At 40.8% G+C, this 19,305-nt stretch overlaps 1 protein-coding gene across 5 annotated transcripts in view; it reads left to right on the top strand.

Annotated features, from left to right (window-relative positions):
- The window catches only part of SZT2 (SZT2 subunit of KICSTOR complex), a 482,374-nt gene that overhangs the window by 74,609 nt on the left and 388,460 nt on the right, over positions 1-19,305 (top strand). For all 5 annotated transcript variants that reach the window (XM_053693604.1, XM_053693601.1, XM_053693602.1 and 2 more), the window contains exon 23: positions 3,836-3,933. In XM_053693604.1, the coding sequence (XP_053549579.1) occupies positions 3,836-3,933 (98 nt within the window). The remainder of the gene's footprint in view (positions 1-3,835; positions 3,934-19,305) is intronic.

Below are 19,305 nucleotides of genomic sequence, written 5' to 3'. Positions count from 1 at the left end.
TTCCCAAGAGGTGAGACAGCCAGGGGCTCATGAGCCCATTCTTATTCCCAAGAGGTGAAACCCCAGAGACACATGAGCCCATTCTTATTCTCAATAGGTGAGACAACCAGGGGCGAATGAGCCCATTCTCATTCTCAAGAGGTGAGACCACCAGGGGCGCATGAGCCATTTGTCATTCTCAATAGGTGAGACCACCAGGGGCGCATGAGCCCATTCTCATTCTCAAGAGGTGAGACCACCAGGGACACATGAGCCCATTCTCATTCTCAAGAGGTGAGACCACCAGGGGCTCATGAGCTCATTCTCAAGAGGTGAGACCACCAGGGACACATGAACCCATTCTCAAGAGGTGAGACCACCAGGGACACATGAGCCCATTCTCAAGAGGTGAGACCACCAGGGACACATGAGCCCATTTTCATTCTCAAGAGGTGAGACCACCAGGGACACATGAGCCCATTCTAATTCTCAATAGGTGAGACCACCAGAGACACATGAGCTCATTCTCAGTAGGTTAGACCACCAGAGACACATTAGCTCATTCTCAATAGGTGAGACCACCAGAGACACATGAGCCCATTCTCAATAGGTGCGACCACCAGGGACACATGAGCCCATTCTAATTCTCAATAGGTAAGACCACCAGAGACACATGAGCTCATTCTCAGTAGGTGAGACCACCAGAGACACATGAGCTCATTCTCAGTAGGTGAGACCACCAGGGACACATGAGCCCATTCTTATTCACAAGAGGTGAGACAGCCAGAGACACATGAGCCCATTCTTATTCACAAGAGGTGAGACTGCTTGAGACACATGAGCTCATTCTTATTCCCAAGAGGTGAGACAGCCAGAGACACATGAGCCCATTCTTATTCCAAAGAGGTGAGACAGCCAGACACACATGAGCCCATTCTTATTCACAAGAGGTGAGACAGCCAGAGACACATGAGCCCATTCTTATTCACAAGAGGTGAGACTGCTTGAGACACATGAGCTCATTCTTATTCCCAAGAGGTGAGACAGCCAGTGGCTCATCAGCCCATTCTTATTCCCAAGAGGTGAGACAGCCAGTGGCTCATCAGCCCATTCTTATTCCCAAGAGGTGAGACAGCCAGTGGCTCATGAGCCCATTCTTATTCCCAAGAGGTGACAGAGACACATGAGCCCATTCTTATTCACAAGAGGTGAGACAGCCAGAGACACATGAGCCCATTCTTATTCCCAATGAGGTGAGACTGCCAGAGACACATGAGCCCATTCTTATTCACAAGAGGTGAGACTGCTTGAGACACATGAGCCCATTCTTATTCCCAATGAGGTGAGACAGCCAGACACACATGAGCCCATTCTTATTCACAAGAGGTGAGACTGCTTGAGACACATGAGCTCATTCTTATTCCCAAGAGGTGAGACAGCCAGTGGCTCATGAGCCCATTCTTATTCCCAAGAGGTGAGACCCCAGAGACACATGAGCTCATTCTTATTCCCAAGAGGTGAGACAGCCAGGGGATCATGAGCCCATTCTTATTCCCAAGAGGTGAAACCCCAGAAACACATGAGCCCATTCTTATTCCCAAGAGGTGAGACAACCAGGGGCTCATGAGCCCATTCTTATTCCCAAGAGGTGAGACCCCCAGAGACACATGAGCTCATTCTCAATAGGTGAGACTGCTTGAGACACATGAGCTCATTCTTATTCCCAAGAGGTGAGACAGCCAGTGGCTCATGAGCCCATTCTTATTCCCAAGAGGTGAGACCCCAGAGACACATGAGCTCATTCTTATTCCCAAGAGGTGAGACAGCCAGGGGCTCATGAGCCCATTCTTATTCCCAAGAGGTGAAACCCCAGAGACACATGAGCCCATTCTTATTCTCAATAGGTGAGACAACCAGGGGCGAATGAGCCCATTCTCATTCTCAAGAGGTGAGACCACCAGGGGCGCATGAGCCCATTGTCATTCTCAATAGGTGAGACCACCAGGGGCGCATGAGCCCATTCTCATTCTCAAGAGGTGAGACCACCAGGGACACATGAGCCCATTCTCATTCTCAAGAGGTGAGACCACCAGGGGCGCATGAGCTCATTCTCAAGAGGTGAGACCACCAGGGACACATGAACCCATTCTCAAGAGGTGAGACCACCAGGGACACATGAGCCCATTCTCAAGAGGTGAGACCACCAGGGACACATGAGCCCATTTTCATTCTCAAGAGGTGAGACCACCAGGGACACATGAGCCCATTCTAATTCTCAATAGGTGAGACCACCAGAGACACATGAGCTCATTCTCAGTAGGTTAGACCACCAGAGACACATTAGCTCATTCTCAATAGGTGAGACCACCAGAGACACATGAGCCCATTCTCAATAGGTGCGACCACCAGGGACACATGAGCCCATTCTAATTCTCAATAGGTAAGACCACCAGAGACACATGAGCTCATTCTCAGTAGGTGAGACCACCAGAGACACATGAGCTCATTCTCAGTAGGTGAGACCACCAGGGACACATGAGCCCATTCTCAGTACGTGAGACCACCAGAGACACATGAGCCCATTCTCAGTAGGTGAGACCACCAGAGACACATGAGCTCATTCTCAGTAGGTGAGACCACCAGAGACACATGAGCTCATTCTCAGTAGGTGAGACCACCAGAGACACACAAGCTCATTCTCAATAGGTGAGACTACCAGGGACACATGAGCCCATTCTCAGTAGGTGAGACCACCAGAGACACATGAGCTCATTCTCAGTAGGTGAGACCACCAGAGACACATGAGCTCATTCTCAGTACGTGAGACCACCAGAGACACATGAGCTCATCCTCAGTAGGTGAGACCACCAGAGATACATGAGCTCATTCTCAGTACGTGAGACCACCAGAGACACATGAGCTCATTCTCAGTACGTGAGACCACCAGAGATACATGAGCTCATTCTCAGTACGTGAGACCACCAGAGACACATGAGCTCATTCTCAGTACGTGAGACCACCAGAGACACATGAGCTCATTCTCAGTGGGTGAGACCACCAGAGATACAAGCTCATTCTCAATAGATGAGACTACCAGGGACACATGAGCCCATTCTCAGTAGGTGAGACCACCAGAGACACATGAGCTCATTCTCAGTAGGTGAGACCACCAGGACACATGAGCCAATTCTCATTCCTAAGAGGTGAGACCACCAGAGACACATGAGCCAATTCTCCTTCAAAAGAGGTGAGACCACCAGAGGTGCATGAGCCCATTCTAAAGAGGTGAGACTGCTAGAGGTGCATGAGCCCATTCTAAAGAGGTGAGACTGCTAGAGGTGCATGAGCCCATTCTAAAGAGGTGAGACTGCTAGAGGTGCATGAGCCCATTCTAAAGAGATGAGACTGCTAGAGGTGCATGAGCCCATTCTAAAGAGGTGAGACTGCTAGAGGTGCATGAGACCATTCTAAAGAGGTGAGACTGCTAGAGGTGCATGAGCCCATTCTAAAGAGATGAGACTGCTAGAGGTGCATGAGCCCATTCTAAAGAGGTGAGACTGCTAGAGGTGCATGAGCCCAGATAAAGTATATCATTTTAAACAACTTTCCAATTCACATCCATTATCTGAATATGCAATTTTATATGCACACTTTCTATTCATCCAGGCCAAAAAAACCATATCAAGCCAGGCACGTTTCCAGAACTCTCCAAATGAGTCCTTGTATAGAGGGCAAAGCAATGGTGTTTGTACGACAGAATTAAACAGGATGTCACCCAGTGACCGCAAAAAGCTAATGATTTATCTTACTCATTTCTTTCTATATCTTACTGTATTGTATCCCTCTTTCCTTGTAGACGAGCTTCAAAGAAAATCATCACCCCTACAGGAATCCTCGTTGTCACCTCACAGTAGCAATCACAAAGATGTTGTCAGCTCTCCTAGCACTTTACAGGTATCACAGCGTATGATTCCAAGGGTCTTCTTCCTTTATCATTCGATGTTAGATTTGTTTTATTGCCTGAAGCAAGTGATATTAAGTTATTGCATTGTGTAAGGAACTCCGTACAGTGCAGGAAAAAAAGATATAAAAATGTATGCTTTTAAAAGCACAGTAAATGTTAGAATTGTTATACCTTTAATGTTTTTCAAGTATTGCAGATAGTCTTTAGCTATAAAGCACGTATGGAGCTGGAATATTTTAGCTTTAACCACTCTGGTAAGCCTCACCATTTCTTTCATGTAATTAGCAAGAGTCCATGAGCTAGTGACGTATGGGATATACATTCCTACCAGGAGGGGCAAAGTTTCCCAAACCTCAAAATGCCTATAAATACACCCCTCACCACACCCACAATTCAGTTTTACAAACTTTGCCTCCGATGGAGGTGGTGAAGTAAGTTTGTGCTAGATTCTACGTTGATATGCGCTCCGCAGCAAGTTGGAGCCCGGTTTTCCTCTCAGCGTGCAGTGAATGTCAGAGGGATGTGAGGAGAGTATTGCCTATTTGAATGCAGTGATCTCCTTCTACGGGGTCTATTTCATAGGTTCTCTGTTATCGGTCGTAGAGATTCATCTCTTACCTCCCTTTTCAGATCGACGATATACTCTTATATATACCATTACCTCTGCTGATTCTCGTTTCAGTACTGGTTTGGCTTTCTACAAACATGTAGATGAGTGTCCTGGGGTAAGTAAATCTTATTTTCTGTGACACTCTAAGCTATGGTTGGGCACTTTGTTTATAAAGTTCTAAATATATGTATTCAAACATTTATTTGCCTTGACTCAGAATGTTCAACATTCCTTATTTTTCAGACAGTCAGTTTCATATTTGGGATAATGCATTTGAATTAATCATTTTTTTCTTACCTTCAAAAATTTGACTCTTTTTCCCTGTGGGCTGTTAGGCTCGCGGGGGCTGAAAATGCTTCATTTTATTGCGTCATTCTTGGCGCGGACTTTTTTGGCGCAAAAAAAATCTTTTCCGTTTCCGGCGTCATACGTGTCGCCGGAAGTTGCGTCATTTTTTGACGTTATTTTGCGCCAAAAGTGTCGGCGTTCCGGATGTGGTGTCATTTTTGGCGCCAAAAGCATTTAGGCGCCAAATAATGTGGGCGTCTTATTTGGCGCTAAAAAATATGGGCGTCGCTTTTGTCTCCACATTATTTAAGTCTCATTTTTCATTGCTTCTGGTTGCTAGAAGCTTGTTCTTTGGCATTTTTTCCCATTCCTGAAACTGTCATTTAAGGAATTTGATCAATTTTGCTTTATATGTTGTTTTTTCTCTTACATATTGCAAGATGTCTCACGTTGCATCTGAGTCAGAAGATACTACAGGAAAATCGCTGTCTAGTGCTGGATCTACCAAAGCTAAGTGTATCTGCTGTAAACTTTTGGTAGCTATTCCTCCGGCTGTTGTTTGTATTAATTGTCATGACAAACTTGTTAATGCAGATAATATTTCCTTTAGTAAAGTACCATTGTCTGTTGCAGTTCCTTCAACATCTAAGGTGCAGAATGTTCCTGATAACATAAGAGATTTTGTTTCTGAATCCATAAAGAAGGCTATGTCTGTTATTTCTCCTTCTAGTAAACGTAAAAAATCTTTTAAAACTTCTCTCCCTACAGATGAATTTTTAAATGAACATCATCATTCTGATTCTGATGACTCTTCTGGTTCAGAGGATTCTGTCTCAGAGATTGATGCTGATAAATCTTCATATTTATTTAAAATGGAATTTATTCGTTCTTTACTTAAAGAAGTACTAATTGCTTTAGAAATAGAGGATTCTGGTCCTCTTGATACTAATTCTAAACGTTTGGATAAGGTATTTAAATCTCCTGTGGTTATTCCAGAAGTTTTTCCTGTTCCTAATGCTATTTCTGCAGTAATTTCCAAAGAATGGGATAAATTGGGTAATTCATTTACTCCTTCTAAACGTTTTAAGCAATTATATCCTGTGCCGTCTGACAGATTAGAATTTTGGGACAAAATCCCTAAAGTTGATGGGGCTATTTCTACCCTTGCTAAACGTACTACTATTCCTACGTCAGATGGTACTTCGTTTAAGGATCCTTTAGGTAGGAAAATTGAATCCTTTCTAAGAAAAGCTTATCTGTGTTCAGGTAATCTTCTTAGACCTGCTATATCTTTGGCTGATGTTGCTGCAGCTTCAACTTTTTGGTTGGAAACTTTAGCGCAACAAGTAACACATCATGATTCTCATGATATTATTATTCTTCTTCAGCATGCTAATAATTTTATCTGTGATGCCATTTTTGATATTATCAGAGTTGATGTCAGGTTTATGTCTCTAGCTATTTTAGCTAGAAGAGCTTTATGGCTTAAGACTTGGAATGCTGATATGGCTTCTAAATCAACTCTACTTTCCATTTCTTTCCAGGGTAACAAATTATTTGGTTCTCAGTTGGATTCTATTATCTCAACTGTTACTGGTGGAAAGGAACTTTTTTACCACAGGATAAAAAATCTAAAGGTAAAAACAGGGCTAATAATCGTTTTCGTTCCTTTCGTTTCAACAAAGAACAAAAGCCTAATCCTTCATCCTCAGGAGCAGTTTCAGTTTGGAAACCATCTCCAGTCTGGAATAAATCCAAGCCTGCTAGAAAGGCAAAGCCTGCTTCTAAGTCCTCATGAAGGTGCGGCCCTCATTCCAGCTCAGCTGGTAGGGGGCAGGTTACGTTTTTTCAAAGAAATTTGGATCAATTCTGTTCACAATCTTTGGATTCAGAACATTGTTTCAGAAGGGTACAGAATTGGTTTCAAGATGAGACCTCCTGCAAAGAGATTTTTTCTTTCCCGTGTCCCAGTAAATCCAGTGAAAGCTCAAGCATTTCTGAATTGTGTTTCAGATCTAGAGTTGGCTGGAGTAATTATGCCAGTTCCAGTTCCGGAACAGGGGATGGGGTTTTATTCAAATCTCTTCATTGTACCAAAGAAGGAGAATTCCTTCAGACCAGTTCTGGATCTAAAAATATTGAATCGTTATGTAAGGATACCAACGTTCAAGATGGTAACTGTAAGGACTATCTTGCCTTTTGTTCAGCAAGGGCATTATATGTCCACAATAGATTTACAGGATGCATATCTGCATATTCCGATTCATCCAGATCATTATCAGTTCCTGAGATTCTCTTTTCTGGACAAGCATTACCAGTTTGTGGCTCTGCCGTTTGGCCTAGCTACAGCTCCAAGAATTTTTACAAAGGTTCTCGGTGCCCTTCTGTCTGTAATCAGAGAACAGGGTATTGTGGTATTTCCTTATTTGGACGATATCTTGGTACTTGCTCAGTCTTTACATTTAGCAGAATCTCATACGAATCGACTTGTGTTGTTTCTTCAAGATCATGGTTGGAGGATCAATTTACCAAAAAGTTCATTGATTCCTCAGACAAGGGTAACCTTTCTGGGTTTCCAGATAGATTCAGTGTCCATGACTCTGTCTTTAACAGACAAGAGACGTCTAAAATTGATTTCAGCTTGTCGAAACCTTCAGTCACAATCATTCCCTTCGGTAGCCTTATGCATGGAAATTCTAGGTCTTATGACTGCTGCATCGGACGCGATCCCCTTTGCTCGTTTTCACATGCGACCTCTTCAGCTCTGTATGCTGAATCAATGGTGCAAGGATTACACAAAGATATCTCAATTAATATCTTTAAAACCGATTGTTCGACACTCTCTAACGTGGTGGACAGATCACCATCGTTTAATTCAGGGGGCTTCTTTTGTGCTTCCGACCTGGACTGTAATTTCAACAGATGCAAGTCTCACAGGTTGGGGAGCTGTGTGGGGATCTCTGACGGCACAAGGAGTTTGGGAATCTCAGGAGGTGAGATTACCGATCAATATTTTGGAACTCCGTGCAATTTTCAGAGCTCTTCAGTTTTGGCCTCTTCTGAAGAGAGAATCGTTCATTTGTTTTCAGACAGACAATGTCACAACTGTGGCATACATCAATCATCAAGGAGGGACTCACAGTCCTCTGGCTATGAAAGAAGTATCTCGAATTTTGGTTTGGGCGGAATCCAGCTCCTGTCTAATCTCTGCGGTTCATATCCCAGGTGTAGACAATTGGGAAGCGGATTATCTCAGTCGCCAAACGTTGCATCCGGGCGAATGGTCGCTTCACCCAGAGGTATTTCTTCAGATTGTTCAAATGTGGGAACTTCCAGAAATAGATCTGATGGCGTCTCATCTAAACAAGAAACTTCCCAGATATCTGTCCAGATCCCGGGATCCTCAGGCGGAGGCAGTGGATGCATTATCACTTCCTTGGAAGTATCATCCTGCCTATATCTTTCCGCCTCTAGTTCTTCTTCCAAGAGTAATCTCCAAGATTCTGAAGGAATGCTCGTTTGTTCTGCTGGTAGCTCCGGCATGGCCTCACAGGTTTTGGTATGCGGATCTTGTCCGGATGGCCTCTTGCCAACCGTGGACTCTTCCGTTAAGACCAGACCTTCTGTCACAAGGTCCTTTTTTCCATCAGGATCTGAAATCCTTAAATTTAAAGGTATGGAGATTGTACGCTTGATTCTTGGTCAAAGAGGTTTCTCTGACTCTGTGATTAATACTATGTTACAGGCTCGTAAATCTGTATCTAGAGAGATATATTATAGAGTCTGGAAGACATATTTCTTGGTGTCTTTCTCATCATTTTTCTTGGCATTCTTTTAGAATACCGAGAATTTTACAGTTTCTTCAGGATGGTTTAGATAAGGGTTTGTCTGCAAGTTCCTTGAAAGGACAAATCTCTGCTCTTTCTGTTCTTTTTCACAGAAAGATTGCTATTCTTCCTGATATTCATTGTTTTGTACAAGCTTTGGTTCGTATAAAACCTGTCATTAAGTCAATTTCTCCTCCTTGGAGTTTGAATTTGGTTCTGGGAGCTCTTCAAGCTCCTCCCTTTGAACCTATGCATTCATTGGACATTAAATTACTTTTTTGGAAAGTTTTGTTCCTTTTGGCCATCTCTTCTGCCAGAAGAGTTTCTGAATTATTTGCTCTTTCTTGTGAGTCTCCTTTTCTGATTTTTCATCAGGATAAGGCGGTGTTGCGAACTTCTTTTGAATTTTTACCTAAAGTTGTGAATTCCAACAACATTAGTAGAGAAATTGTGGTTCCTTCATTATGTCCTAATCCTAAGAATTCTAAGGAGAAATCATTGCATTCTTTGGATGTTGTTAGAGCTTTGAAATATTATGTTGAAGCTACTAAGTCTTTCCGAAAGACTTCTAGTCTATTTGTTATCTTTTCCGGTTCTAGAAAAGGCCAGAAAGCTTCTGCCATTTCTTTGGCATCTTGGTTGAAATCTTTAATTCATCTTGCCTATGTTGAGTCGGGTATAACTCCGCCTCAGAGGATTACAGCTCATTCTACCAGGTCAGTTTCTACTTCCTGGGCGTTTAGGAATGAAGCTTCGGTTGATCAGATTTGCAAAGCAGCAACTTGGTCCTCTTTGCATACTTTTACTAAATTCTACCATTTTGATGTATTTTCTTCTTCTGAAGCAGTTTTTGGTAGAAAAGTACTTCAGGCAGCGGTTTCAGTCTGAATCTTCTGCTTATGTTTTTTTCATTAAACTTTATTTTGGGCGTGGATTATTTTCAGCAGGAATTGGCTGTCTTTATTTTATCCCTCCCTCTCTAGTGACTCTTGTGTGGAGAGATCCACATCTTGGGTAATCATTATCCCATACGTCACTAGCTCATGGACTCTTGCTAATTACATGAAAGAAAACATCATTTATGTAAGAACTTACCTGATAAATTCATTTCTTTCATATTAGCAAGAGTCCATGAGGCCCGCCCTTTTTTTGTGGTGGTTATGATTTTTGTATAAAGCACAATTATTCCAATTCCTTATTTTATATGCTTTCGCACTTTTTTATCACCCCACTTCTTGGCTATTCGTTAAACTGAATTGTGGGTGTGGTGAGGGGTGTATTTATAGGCATTTTGAGGTTTGGGAAACTTTGCCCCTCCTGGTAGGAATGTATATCCCATACGTCACTAGCTCATGGACTCTTGCTAATATGAAAGAAATGAATTTATCAGGTAAGTTCTTACATAAATTATGTTTTTTTTCATATATATTTAGCAGGGAATGTTACTATTGTGTGTCAGAAGCGAGTATAGTAAGAAGGGAATTGTGTAAACAGTAGCCTTTCCATATAAATGATCAACATTCTAATACATTGAAAATATTGTTTTATGAAGTAAGCATTTTGCGCTCTTGGGGTTGTGATCGTATTATGAGTTGAAAGTAAAATGATTTTGCTTGTGCGGTAATCCAACAAACGCAAAAAGCCGAACTTACAATATCGCGTGCACGTTCACGTGTAACCCTATAAAAGTCAATAGAGAAAAAAAACTAATACCCCACTATCGCGCAAACCAGATCTCATATTTATGTGTGCTAACCTGATATGAAAATATGAATATTTCACATTCTAATGTTATGCCCATAACAGAATATGTTTTATTTATTCAGAAATAAATATTTCTACATATATCTGATGGTACTTTGGTACAATATAAATCTATCAAGGGAAATACCAATGGCACTACTTGTAATTAAAATGATCCCATATACGTGATTACTTAAGAGTAAATGTCTCACAGAATTTGGTGCTTGTACTAATCAATAATTCAAGAAAAATCAGTAAAGAATTGAAAAAAGAGTACAAATATAGCACTCACAACGTTTATCTTGGTAAATAGTGAATCTAGGAGCAAAGGATGAATTTTGGAAAATAAAACATAACTTTTACTTCATAGATTAAAAACAAAGGGTACGGAAATAAAGATTAAAATTGGCATATGCTTACTTTGGGGAGTAAATTCAATTTTTTTTAACAATGGAAAATTGTACGGCCTAAATAAGAAGTGACCCTGCAAATTTATAACTGTGACATATTTACTGGGTAAGTATAATATTGGAATTAACAGGAAATAATAGTTTGGCTATAGTGTAGGTCAGATCATTAAAGACAATGTCCTGATATCGCAGCTCATAATATAAGAACAGACATATTGTATCTGTTAATTCTATATATAGATCAAATAATAGTGCCTTATTACCTGTGATGAGGCAATGATGTAAAGGTACCACGGACAAATACCAAAAAATGGAATCAAATGTTCCTGTTCTTTATAGATATCAGTAATAACATGGTAAGTAAACTATATCCTATGGTAAGTAACCTATTGTTTTTAATATCAGAGACTATATCAGTGGCGTCCCCTTCCTCTCCCTTCTTCTTTTTAGTCAGCTATGCTTACTTTAAACCCACGGTATTAAAAGGTATTTAAAGGGACATGCAACCCAAATTTTTTCCTTCATGATTTAGAAAGAGCATACAATTATAAACAACTTTCTAATTTACTTCTATTATCTATTTTGCTTCATTCTCTTGATATTCTTTGCTGAAAAGCATATCTAGATATGCTTAGCAGCTGCTGATTGGTAGCTGCACATAGATGCCTCCTGTGATTGGTTCACTGTGTGCATTGCTATTTCTTCATTAAAGTATATCTAAAGAATAAAGTAAATTAGGTAATAGAAGTAAATTGGAATGTTGCTTAAAATTGTATTCTCTACCTTAATCATGAAAGAAAATGTTTGGGTATAGTGACCCTTTAACTTTAATTTGTTCTGTGGGGTATTTCGAACCACATTTTGGAGTGTAAATTTAGCTCATGGCCTCTTAAACAGGAGCCTGGACTTTTCATATTTACTTTTTCATTATTGGTAAACTAACAGGTATAGGTCCCTGGTATTTCCAGAGAGGAAAATTACTAACCTTGGGTTATATTGAAAAATACAAACTTACTAGTATTTTTCTTTAAATACGGCTAACCTATGCTAAGATTTATGCAAGTCCTGATCTTCTATATTAATGTCTTTTCACTGGTAAACTAACAGGTATAGGTCTCTGGTATTTGCAGAGAGAAATTTGATATTTTTAGGCCAATTGATCTTTTACAAAAAAAAGGGCTTTTTTTGTAGGGCATTAGAAATCAGCTCTTTTACATTAAAAATAAACAAAGTCCCCCCTAACAGTAAAACCCCCCACCCACCAAACTCCCCCCCCCCAAAAAAAACTAACACTAATAAACCTAAACTACCCATTGCCCAATGTATGGGCATTGCCCTTAAAAGGGCAATCAGCTCTTTTTTCACTGCCCTTTAAAGGGCATTTAGCTCTTTTTGAAATTGCCCCCAAACCCCTAATCTAAAAAAACAAAAAAACCCCAAAATTTAAAAAACACTAAAGCCCCAAATAGATACTCACAGTTTCAGAAGTCCGGCGGAGAAGGTCTTCTTCCAGGCAGGTCCATCATCTTCATCCACAGCAAAGGCGGCGCAGAGCGGAGGTCCTTTGAGGATGCGTGTGCAACTGGCGACACTGACGGACACGTTACAAACGCGATTAAAGTATAGATTGTGAATTTTCTTTCTTATTAAAAAATAAGGCTTCTCTATCTTGTCTTCTAGCCTCAATTCTCGCTCTTGTAACATTTCTCTTTGAATATCCTCTATCCAAGAATCTCTCCTGCATAGCTATAGCATGTTTGTCATATTTTTCTTTGGAAGAACAGTTACGACGTAGTCGCAAAAATTGACCTTTTGGAATACCTTTAATCATGTGTATAGGATGATGGCTAGATGCCATCAAAAGACTGTTAGTAGCAGTGTCTTTCCTATAGGTTTCAGTGACAAGCTCTTTTTTTCTTTGCTTATTTTAACGTGAATGAAAGAAATTTCTTTTTGGCTGAATTGTAAAGTAAGGTGTATGTCTATCTATCTATCTATTGGGTTCTTGTAAAGCGCGGCTATTCACCCGTAAGGGTCTCAAGGCGCTGAGGGTTGCAGTTCAGTCAAAGAGCCAGGTCTTGAGGTCCTTTCTGAACTTGGTTAGGGCGGTAGCTTGTCTGAGGTGCAGCGGGAGGGTGTTCCAAGTATTTGGCTGCCAGGTGAGAGAAGGATCTGCCTCCCGCTGTAGTTTTCCTGATGCGGGGATGACTGCGAGGGCTTGGTCGGCCGATCGAAGTTGTCTGGCAGGGGTGTAGAAGGTAACGCGGTGGTTCAAGTATTCGGGACCGATGTTGTGGAGGGCCTTGAATGCGTGGGTGAGAAGCTTGAAGGTTATTCTTTTTTTGATGGGGAGCCAGTGCAGGTCCCGCAGGTGTTTGTTGATATGGCATTGACGAGGGATGTTGAGGATTAGTCTTGCCGAGGCATTCTGGATGCGCTGTAGTCTCTTTTGGAGCTTGATGGTGGTGCCGGCGTAGAGTGCGTTACCATAGTCCATTCGGCTGCTGATGAGGGCGTGAGTGACAGTCTTGCTGGTCTCGGTTGGGATCCATTTGAAGATCTTTCGCAGCAGGTGAAGTGTGTGGAAGCATGCAGAAGAGACGGCGTTGATTTGCCGGTCCATGGAGAGCGATGAGTCCAGGATGACGCCTAGATTTCGTGCATAGTCGGTGGGGGTTGGAGGGTGTCCGAGGGCTGTGGGCCACCAGGAGTTATTCCAAGCGGATGTGGTGGGACCGAGGAGGAGGACTTCGGTCTTGTTTGTGTTCAGCTTTAGGCAGTTGTAGCTCATCCAGGTGGCGACTGCTGTCAGCCCTTCGTGGACGTTTCTCTTGGCGGTGGTGGGGTCACTGGTGAGTGAGATGATTAGCTGGGTGTCGTTGGCGTAGGAGACGATGTTGAGGTTGTTTCGTCGGGCGATGGCGGCGAGAGGGGCCATGTAGATGTTGAATAGGGTGGGGCTCAGCGAAGAGCCTTGGGGTACACCGCAGCTGATTTCTGTGGGCTTGGAGGTGAAGGGTGGGAGTCTAACTTTCTGGGTTCTGCCGGTGAGGAAGGAGGTGATCCATTCCAGGGCTTTATCGCGTATGCCGGCATTGTGTAGTCTGTTGCAGAGGGTGAGGTGGCAGACAGTGTCGAATGCTGCTGAGAGGTCTAGGAGAATGAGGGCGGCGGTCTCTCCTCAGTCGAGTAGGGCGAGGATGTCGTCTGTGGCGGCGAGGAGGGCGGTCTCGGTGCTGTGGTTGCTCCTGAAACCGGATTGGGATGGGTCCAAGGTGTGGTTGGCTTCGATGTAGTCAACGAGTTGCGCGTTGATGGACTTCTCGATGACTTTGGCTGCAAAGGGGAATGGACTCATTCTGGTTTAGTTCTTGGACAAAAGTATGTAACAGATCTAAATTACCTTCCCAAATGAGAAGGATATCGTCCACATACGTACCTCAGCCTGAAATTGACATGGTCATCAAAAAGTTTATTCTGATAGATCGTGTCCATTTCCCATTTCTCCAGGTGAAGACATGTGTACGTGGGGGCACAAGTGGCCCTCATAGCGGTTCCTCTCAATTGCTTAAAAATCATCATCAAAAAGGAACACGTTGTTCTCTAGAATAAAGCGTAACAGCCTAATAACAATATTATAGAAAAAATGGAGAAGGCGCCACATAGAGTAATTCTGCAGGATATACCATACAATCTCATGATAGATAATATACACTCACATTTGGTGTAGCACTGTAATGTAGTGCAAACTGGGCAGACCGGATCCTCAGAGTTGTCCGGTAAAACTCTCTCCTCTCAGTGCAGGAAACACAAAGTTTGGTGGTGCCTCTTCACTCGCAGTAACAGGGAAGATTGAAAAGCTTGGAAAGCCTCCCTACGGCTACAAACCGATAGTGGAAATAGGTCACCCAATAAAGTAAAAAGTAGCAAGTTGAATAAAAACAAGTGTTTTATTAAACACCAAAATGCACAGCGTTTGGCCTTATACCCTGAGGAGAGCAGTCTATTTTTACATTTCAACATAAGAATTCATTGGACTGTATATGTTAGATTTTACATGTATAACACTTTATATATGTACCTTTAATTACAATATTGACCATTGTAATTCTTATATAAACGGTATTAGTACATACTAGTATTACATTTGCCATTTCATATTATTGGTCCATATATTTTCCACTATAGTGATATAGCCCCTATTTACACCTGTGAGTGTTTTTTTTGTAATAACAATATTAGAATTACTTAGAACATATTCTACTATGTACAGAGCATTGGAATGTGAAATATTTACAGTAAATACATAGTTAAAACCTTTATTAAAAATTAATATTGCATAAATATGTTTTTACATGTTTTCATCTACTTAACCAAAGGGTTCCAAAGCACTTATGTATGTGTACATATGTATTTATGTGTTTATATGTGTATATATGTCTGTAAGTACATATGTATTTATGTGTTTATATGTGTATATATGTCTGTAAGTACATATGTATTTATGTGTTTATATGTGTATATATGTCTGTAAGTACATATGTATTTATGTGTTTATATGTGTATATATGTCTGTAAGTACATATGTATTTATGTGTTTATATGTGTATATATGTCTGTAAGTACATATGTATTTATGTGTTTATATGTGTATATATGTCTGTAAGTACATATGTATTTATGTGTTTATATGTGTATATATGTCTGTAAGTACATATGTATTTATGTGTTTATATGTGTATATATGTCTGTAAGTACATATGTATTTATGTGTTTATATGTGTATATATGTCTGTAAGTACATATTTAAACATATAAATACATATGTACAGACACACACACACACATACATCTTTAGAAATGTTTGTATCTCAATGTTAAAGGCCTTTGGCTGCCTTTTTTTTTAACACCTACAACTATTATGTGCAATATTTTTTTTTTTAAATAATTTTTATTACATGGTGTTATTATGAGTGTAACTGTACTTTGTAATGTATTTTTTATGTGTTTTGTGCAACTTTTTAGATTCGCAAAACAGTTAACCAGAGCTCTGAAGTCGTGGCAATAATTCTAGCATAAATCGCGATTGTGCTCAAGCGATCTCTTTTACTTTCAACTCGTAATACGAGCTGTAAATCCGACCGGCGCAAACCCCCGCGATAAACCCCTTATCGCTCTTGAGCAAACATTTGTGCTCCACTCGTAATCTGGCCCAGTGTGTTTTTAATGTTCACTGGTTGATAATGCTAAATCCTACAACCTCTACAAACCAAGAACATTAATTTAAAAAAACAACTGTAAGACATTTTGAAATGCCCTCTATAAAGGGGGAATGAAGAAGAAGAAAAAAAAGCTATGTTTCGATTGGCAATCACTATCTTTCTGTTGATGGTAATTTAAAAGATCAGTTACAAATACTTATGAAAGCAGCTTGGTCTAATAGAAAGTAGCACGCTGATTTAATGATAATGTAAATGGATTTGAAAATTAGCTGAAAGTGATATTTAAAGACGCACAAAGGTCAAAATAAAATGTTCATAATTCAGAGAGAGCATGCAACTTTAAGAAACCTTTTACTTTACTTGTATTAGCTAATTAACTTCTTTCCCTTGGTATCCATTGTAGAAAAGCATACCTAGGTATCAACACACATATGCCTCTTGACATTGGCAAACCAGAGGTCTTCAGTTTGGCTCCAGTAGCAAATTGCTGCTCTTGGGCTGACAATAAAGGGGCGGTAAAGTCAAAGGCATGCAACTTTAAACAACTTTCCAATTTGCTTCTATTTTCTTTTGTGCTTCATTCTCTTAGTACCCTTTGTTGAAAAGCATACCTAGGTAGGCTCAGGAGCAGCTGAAGCTGATTGGTTGCTAGACATAAATGCCTTGTGTCATTGTCTTACCCAATGTGTTCTGCTAACTCTCAGTAGTGCATTACTGCTCCTTCATCAAAGGATACCAGGAGAATGAAGCAAATTAGATAACAAAATAAATGTTCTAACATATTAGATAATTTATTTTGCACTTATATTTCCCTTTAAGCTCAATGAGTGGAAAAAGTCTAAAAACAAGTTAATCCCAGGGGTGGCTCATCACCAAAAAGGTTTAAATTCTGCTAACCATACTGAACCTTCTTTTCACCTATTACATTTTGTGGAATTAAAGTGTTTGGATTCTTTAGCTTTTTGTACTGATACTAAAGAAAGCAAGAAATCGGTTATAAACATTACCAAGCCATTTAGATGTGTACCTGGCATTGAGGGCTCGATTTATCAATCTATGGTGAACAGGGGCGTACTTATGCACCCCTGTCCGCCGCAGCTCTCCTGTGCGAGGGAAGGGGGCGGCATTGGACACAAGCACAAAATAGCTTTTGCATGCAATGCCGCCCCCTGCCCTCGCACAGGCACAGCCAATCATGCGCGGGCAGGAGCTGTCAATCTCCCTGGTCAGACAAGACTGGGGAGAATGACGCTGCTTGATAAATCCTGACTGCAGATTCTCTTGTAAGAACCTGCAGTTGAAGGAAGGAGAAGGCTTGATAAATCGACCCCTGAGTCATTTAGTATAATTTGTTTGCCCATCAACTAGGTCTGCACAGAGGAGAGTGAGCAGAATACAGAGTGCTGTATATCTGCATGCAGGAACCTCCGCTGGATGAATTTGTGTCACATTACACAGCGTTAAACTTTACATTAATGATTCATTTAATGTCATTTATTACAAGGGACATGAAACCCAGATTTTTTATTTAATGATTCTGATAGAGAATACAATTTTAAACAAAATTCCAATTTACTGGTACTTCTATTATTTAGTTTGCTTCATTCTTTAGCTATACTTTGTTGAAGAAATAGCAATGCACATTGGTGAGCCAATCACACGAAGCATCTATGTGCAGCCACCAATCAGCAGCTACTGAGCCTATTTAGATTTTCAACAAAGGATTTTAAGAGAGTTAAGCAAATTAGATCATAGAAGAACATTGGAAAGTAGTTTTAAAATGCACTCTCTTTCTCCAACATAGGTGTGTCCGGTCCACGGCGTCATCCTTACTTGTGGGATATTCTCTTCCCCAACAGGAAATGGCAAAGAGCCCAGCAAAGCTGGTCACATGATCCCTCCTAGGCTCCGCCTTCCCCAGTCATTCTCTTTGCCGTTGTACAGGCAACATCTCCACGGAGATGGCTTAGAGTTTTTTAGTGTTTAACTGTAGTTTCTTCTGTTATGTGTGATCAGTCCACGGGTCATCATTACTTCTGGGATATAACTCCTCCCCAACAGGAAATGCAAGAGGATTCACCCAGCAGAGCTGCATATAGCTCCTCCCCTCTACGTCACTCCCAGTCATTCTCTTGCACCCAACGACTAGATAGGATGTGTGAGAGGACTATGGTGATTATACTTAGTTTTTATGACTTCAATCAAAAGTTTGTTATTTTACAATAGCACCGGAGCGTGTTATTACTTCTCTGGCAGAGTTTGAGGAAGAATCTACCAGAGTTTTTTTACTATGATTTTAACCGGAGTAGTTAAGATCATATTGCTGTTCTCGGCCATCTGAGGGAGGTAAAAGCTTCAGATCAGGGGACAGCGGGCAGATGAATCTGCATTGAGGTATGTAGCAGTTTTTATTTTCTGAATGGAATTGATGAGAAAATCCTGCCATACCGTTATAATGACATGTATGTATACACTTCAGTATTCTGGGGATGGTATTTCACCGGAACTACTCTGTTAAAAGTACACTAAACCTTTTAATAGGTATTTATCATGTTAAACGTTTTTGCTGGAATGTAGAATCGTTTGCATTTCTGAGGTACTGAGTGAATAAATATTTGGGCATTATTTTTCCACTTGGCAGTTGCTTGTTTTAATTGTGACAGTTTCGTTTCTCTTTCACTGCTGTGTGTGAGGGGGAGGGGCCGTTTTTGGCGCTCTTTGCTACGCATCAAAAATTTCCAGTCAGTTACTCTTATATTTCCTGCATGATCCGGTTCATCTCTGACAGAACTCAGGGGTCTTCAAACTTCTTTGGAGGGAGGTAGATTCTCTCAGCAGAGCTGTGAGACTTTTATATTGACTGTGAATAAAAACGTTGCTCTGTAATTTTTATTTCAAATTTAATTATTGTTACTTTACTAATGGGAACAAACCTTTGCTAAAAGTTGTGTTGTTTTAAAGATTGATGCTATAACTGTTTTGCAGTTCATTATTTCAACTGTCATTTAATCGTTTAGTGCTTCTTTGAGGCACAGTACGTTTTTGTTAAATAAGATTGTAACCAAGTTGCAAGTTTATTGCTAGTGTGTTAAACATGTCTGACTCAGAGGAAGATACCTGTGTCATTTGTTCCAATGCCAAGGTGGAGCCCAATAGAAATTTATGTACTAACTGTATTGATGCTACTTTAAATAAAAGCCAATCTGTACAATTTGAACAAATTTCACCAAACAGCGAGGGGAGAGTTATGCCGACTAACTCG

This window comes from Bombina bombina, chromosome 10 (assembly GCF_027579735.1).
Source record: "Bombina bombina isolate aBomBom1 chromosome 10, aBomBom1.pri, whole genome shotgun sequence".
In the NCBI taxonomy this organism is placed as follows: Eukaryota; Metazoa; Chordata; class Amphibia; order Anura; family Bombinatoridae; genus Bombina; species Bombina bombina.
This window is presented reverse-complemented; position numbering and strand designations above follow the sequence as displayed.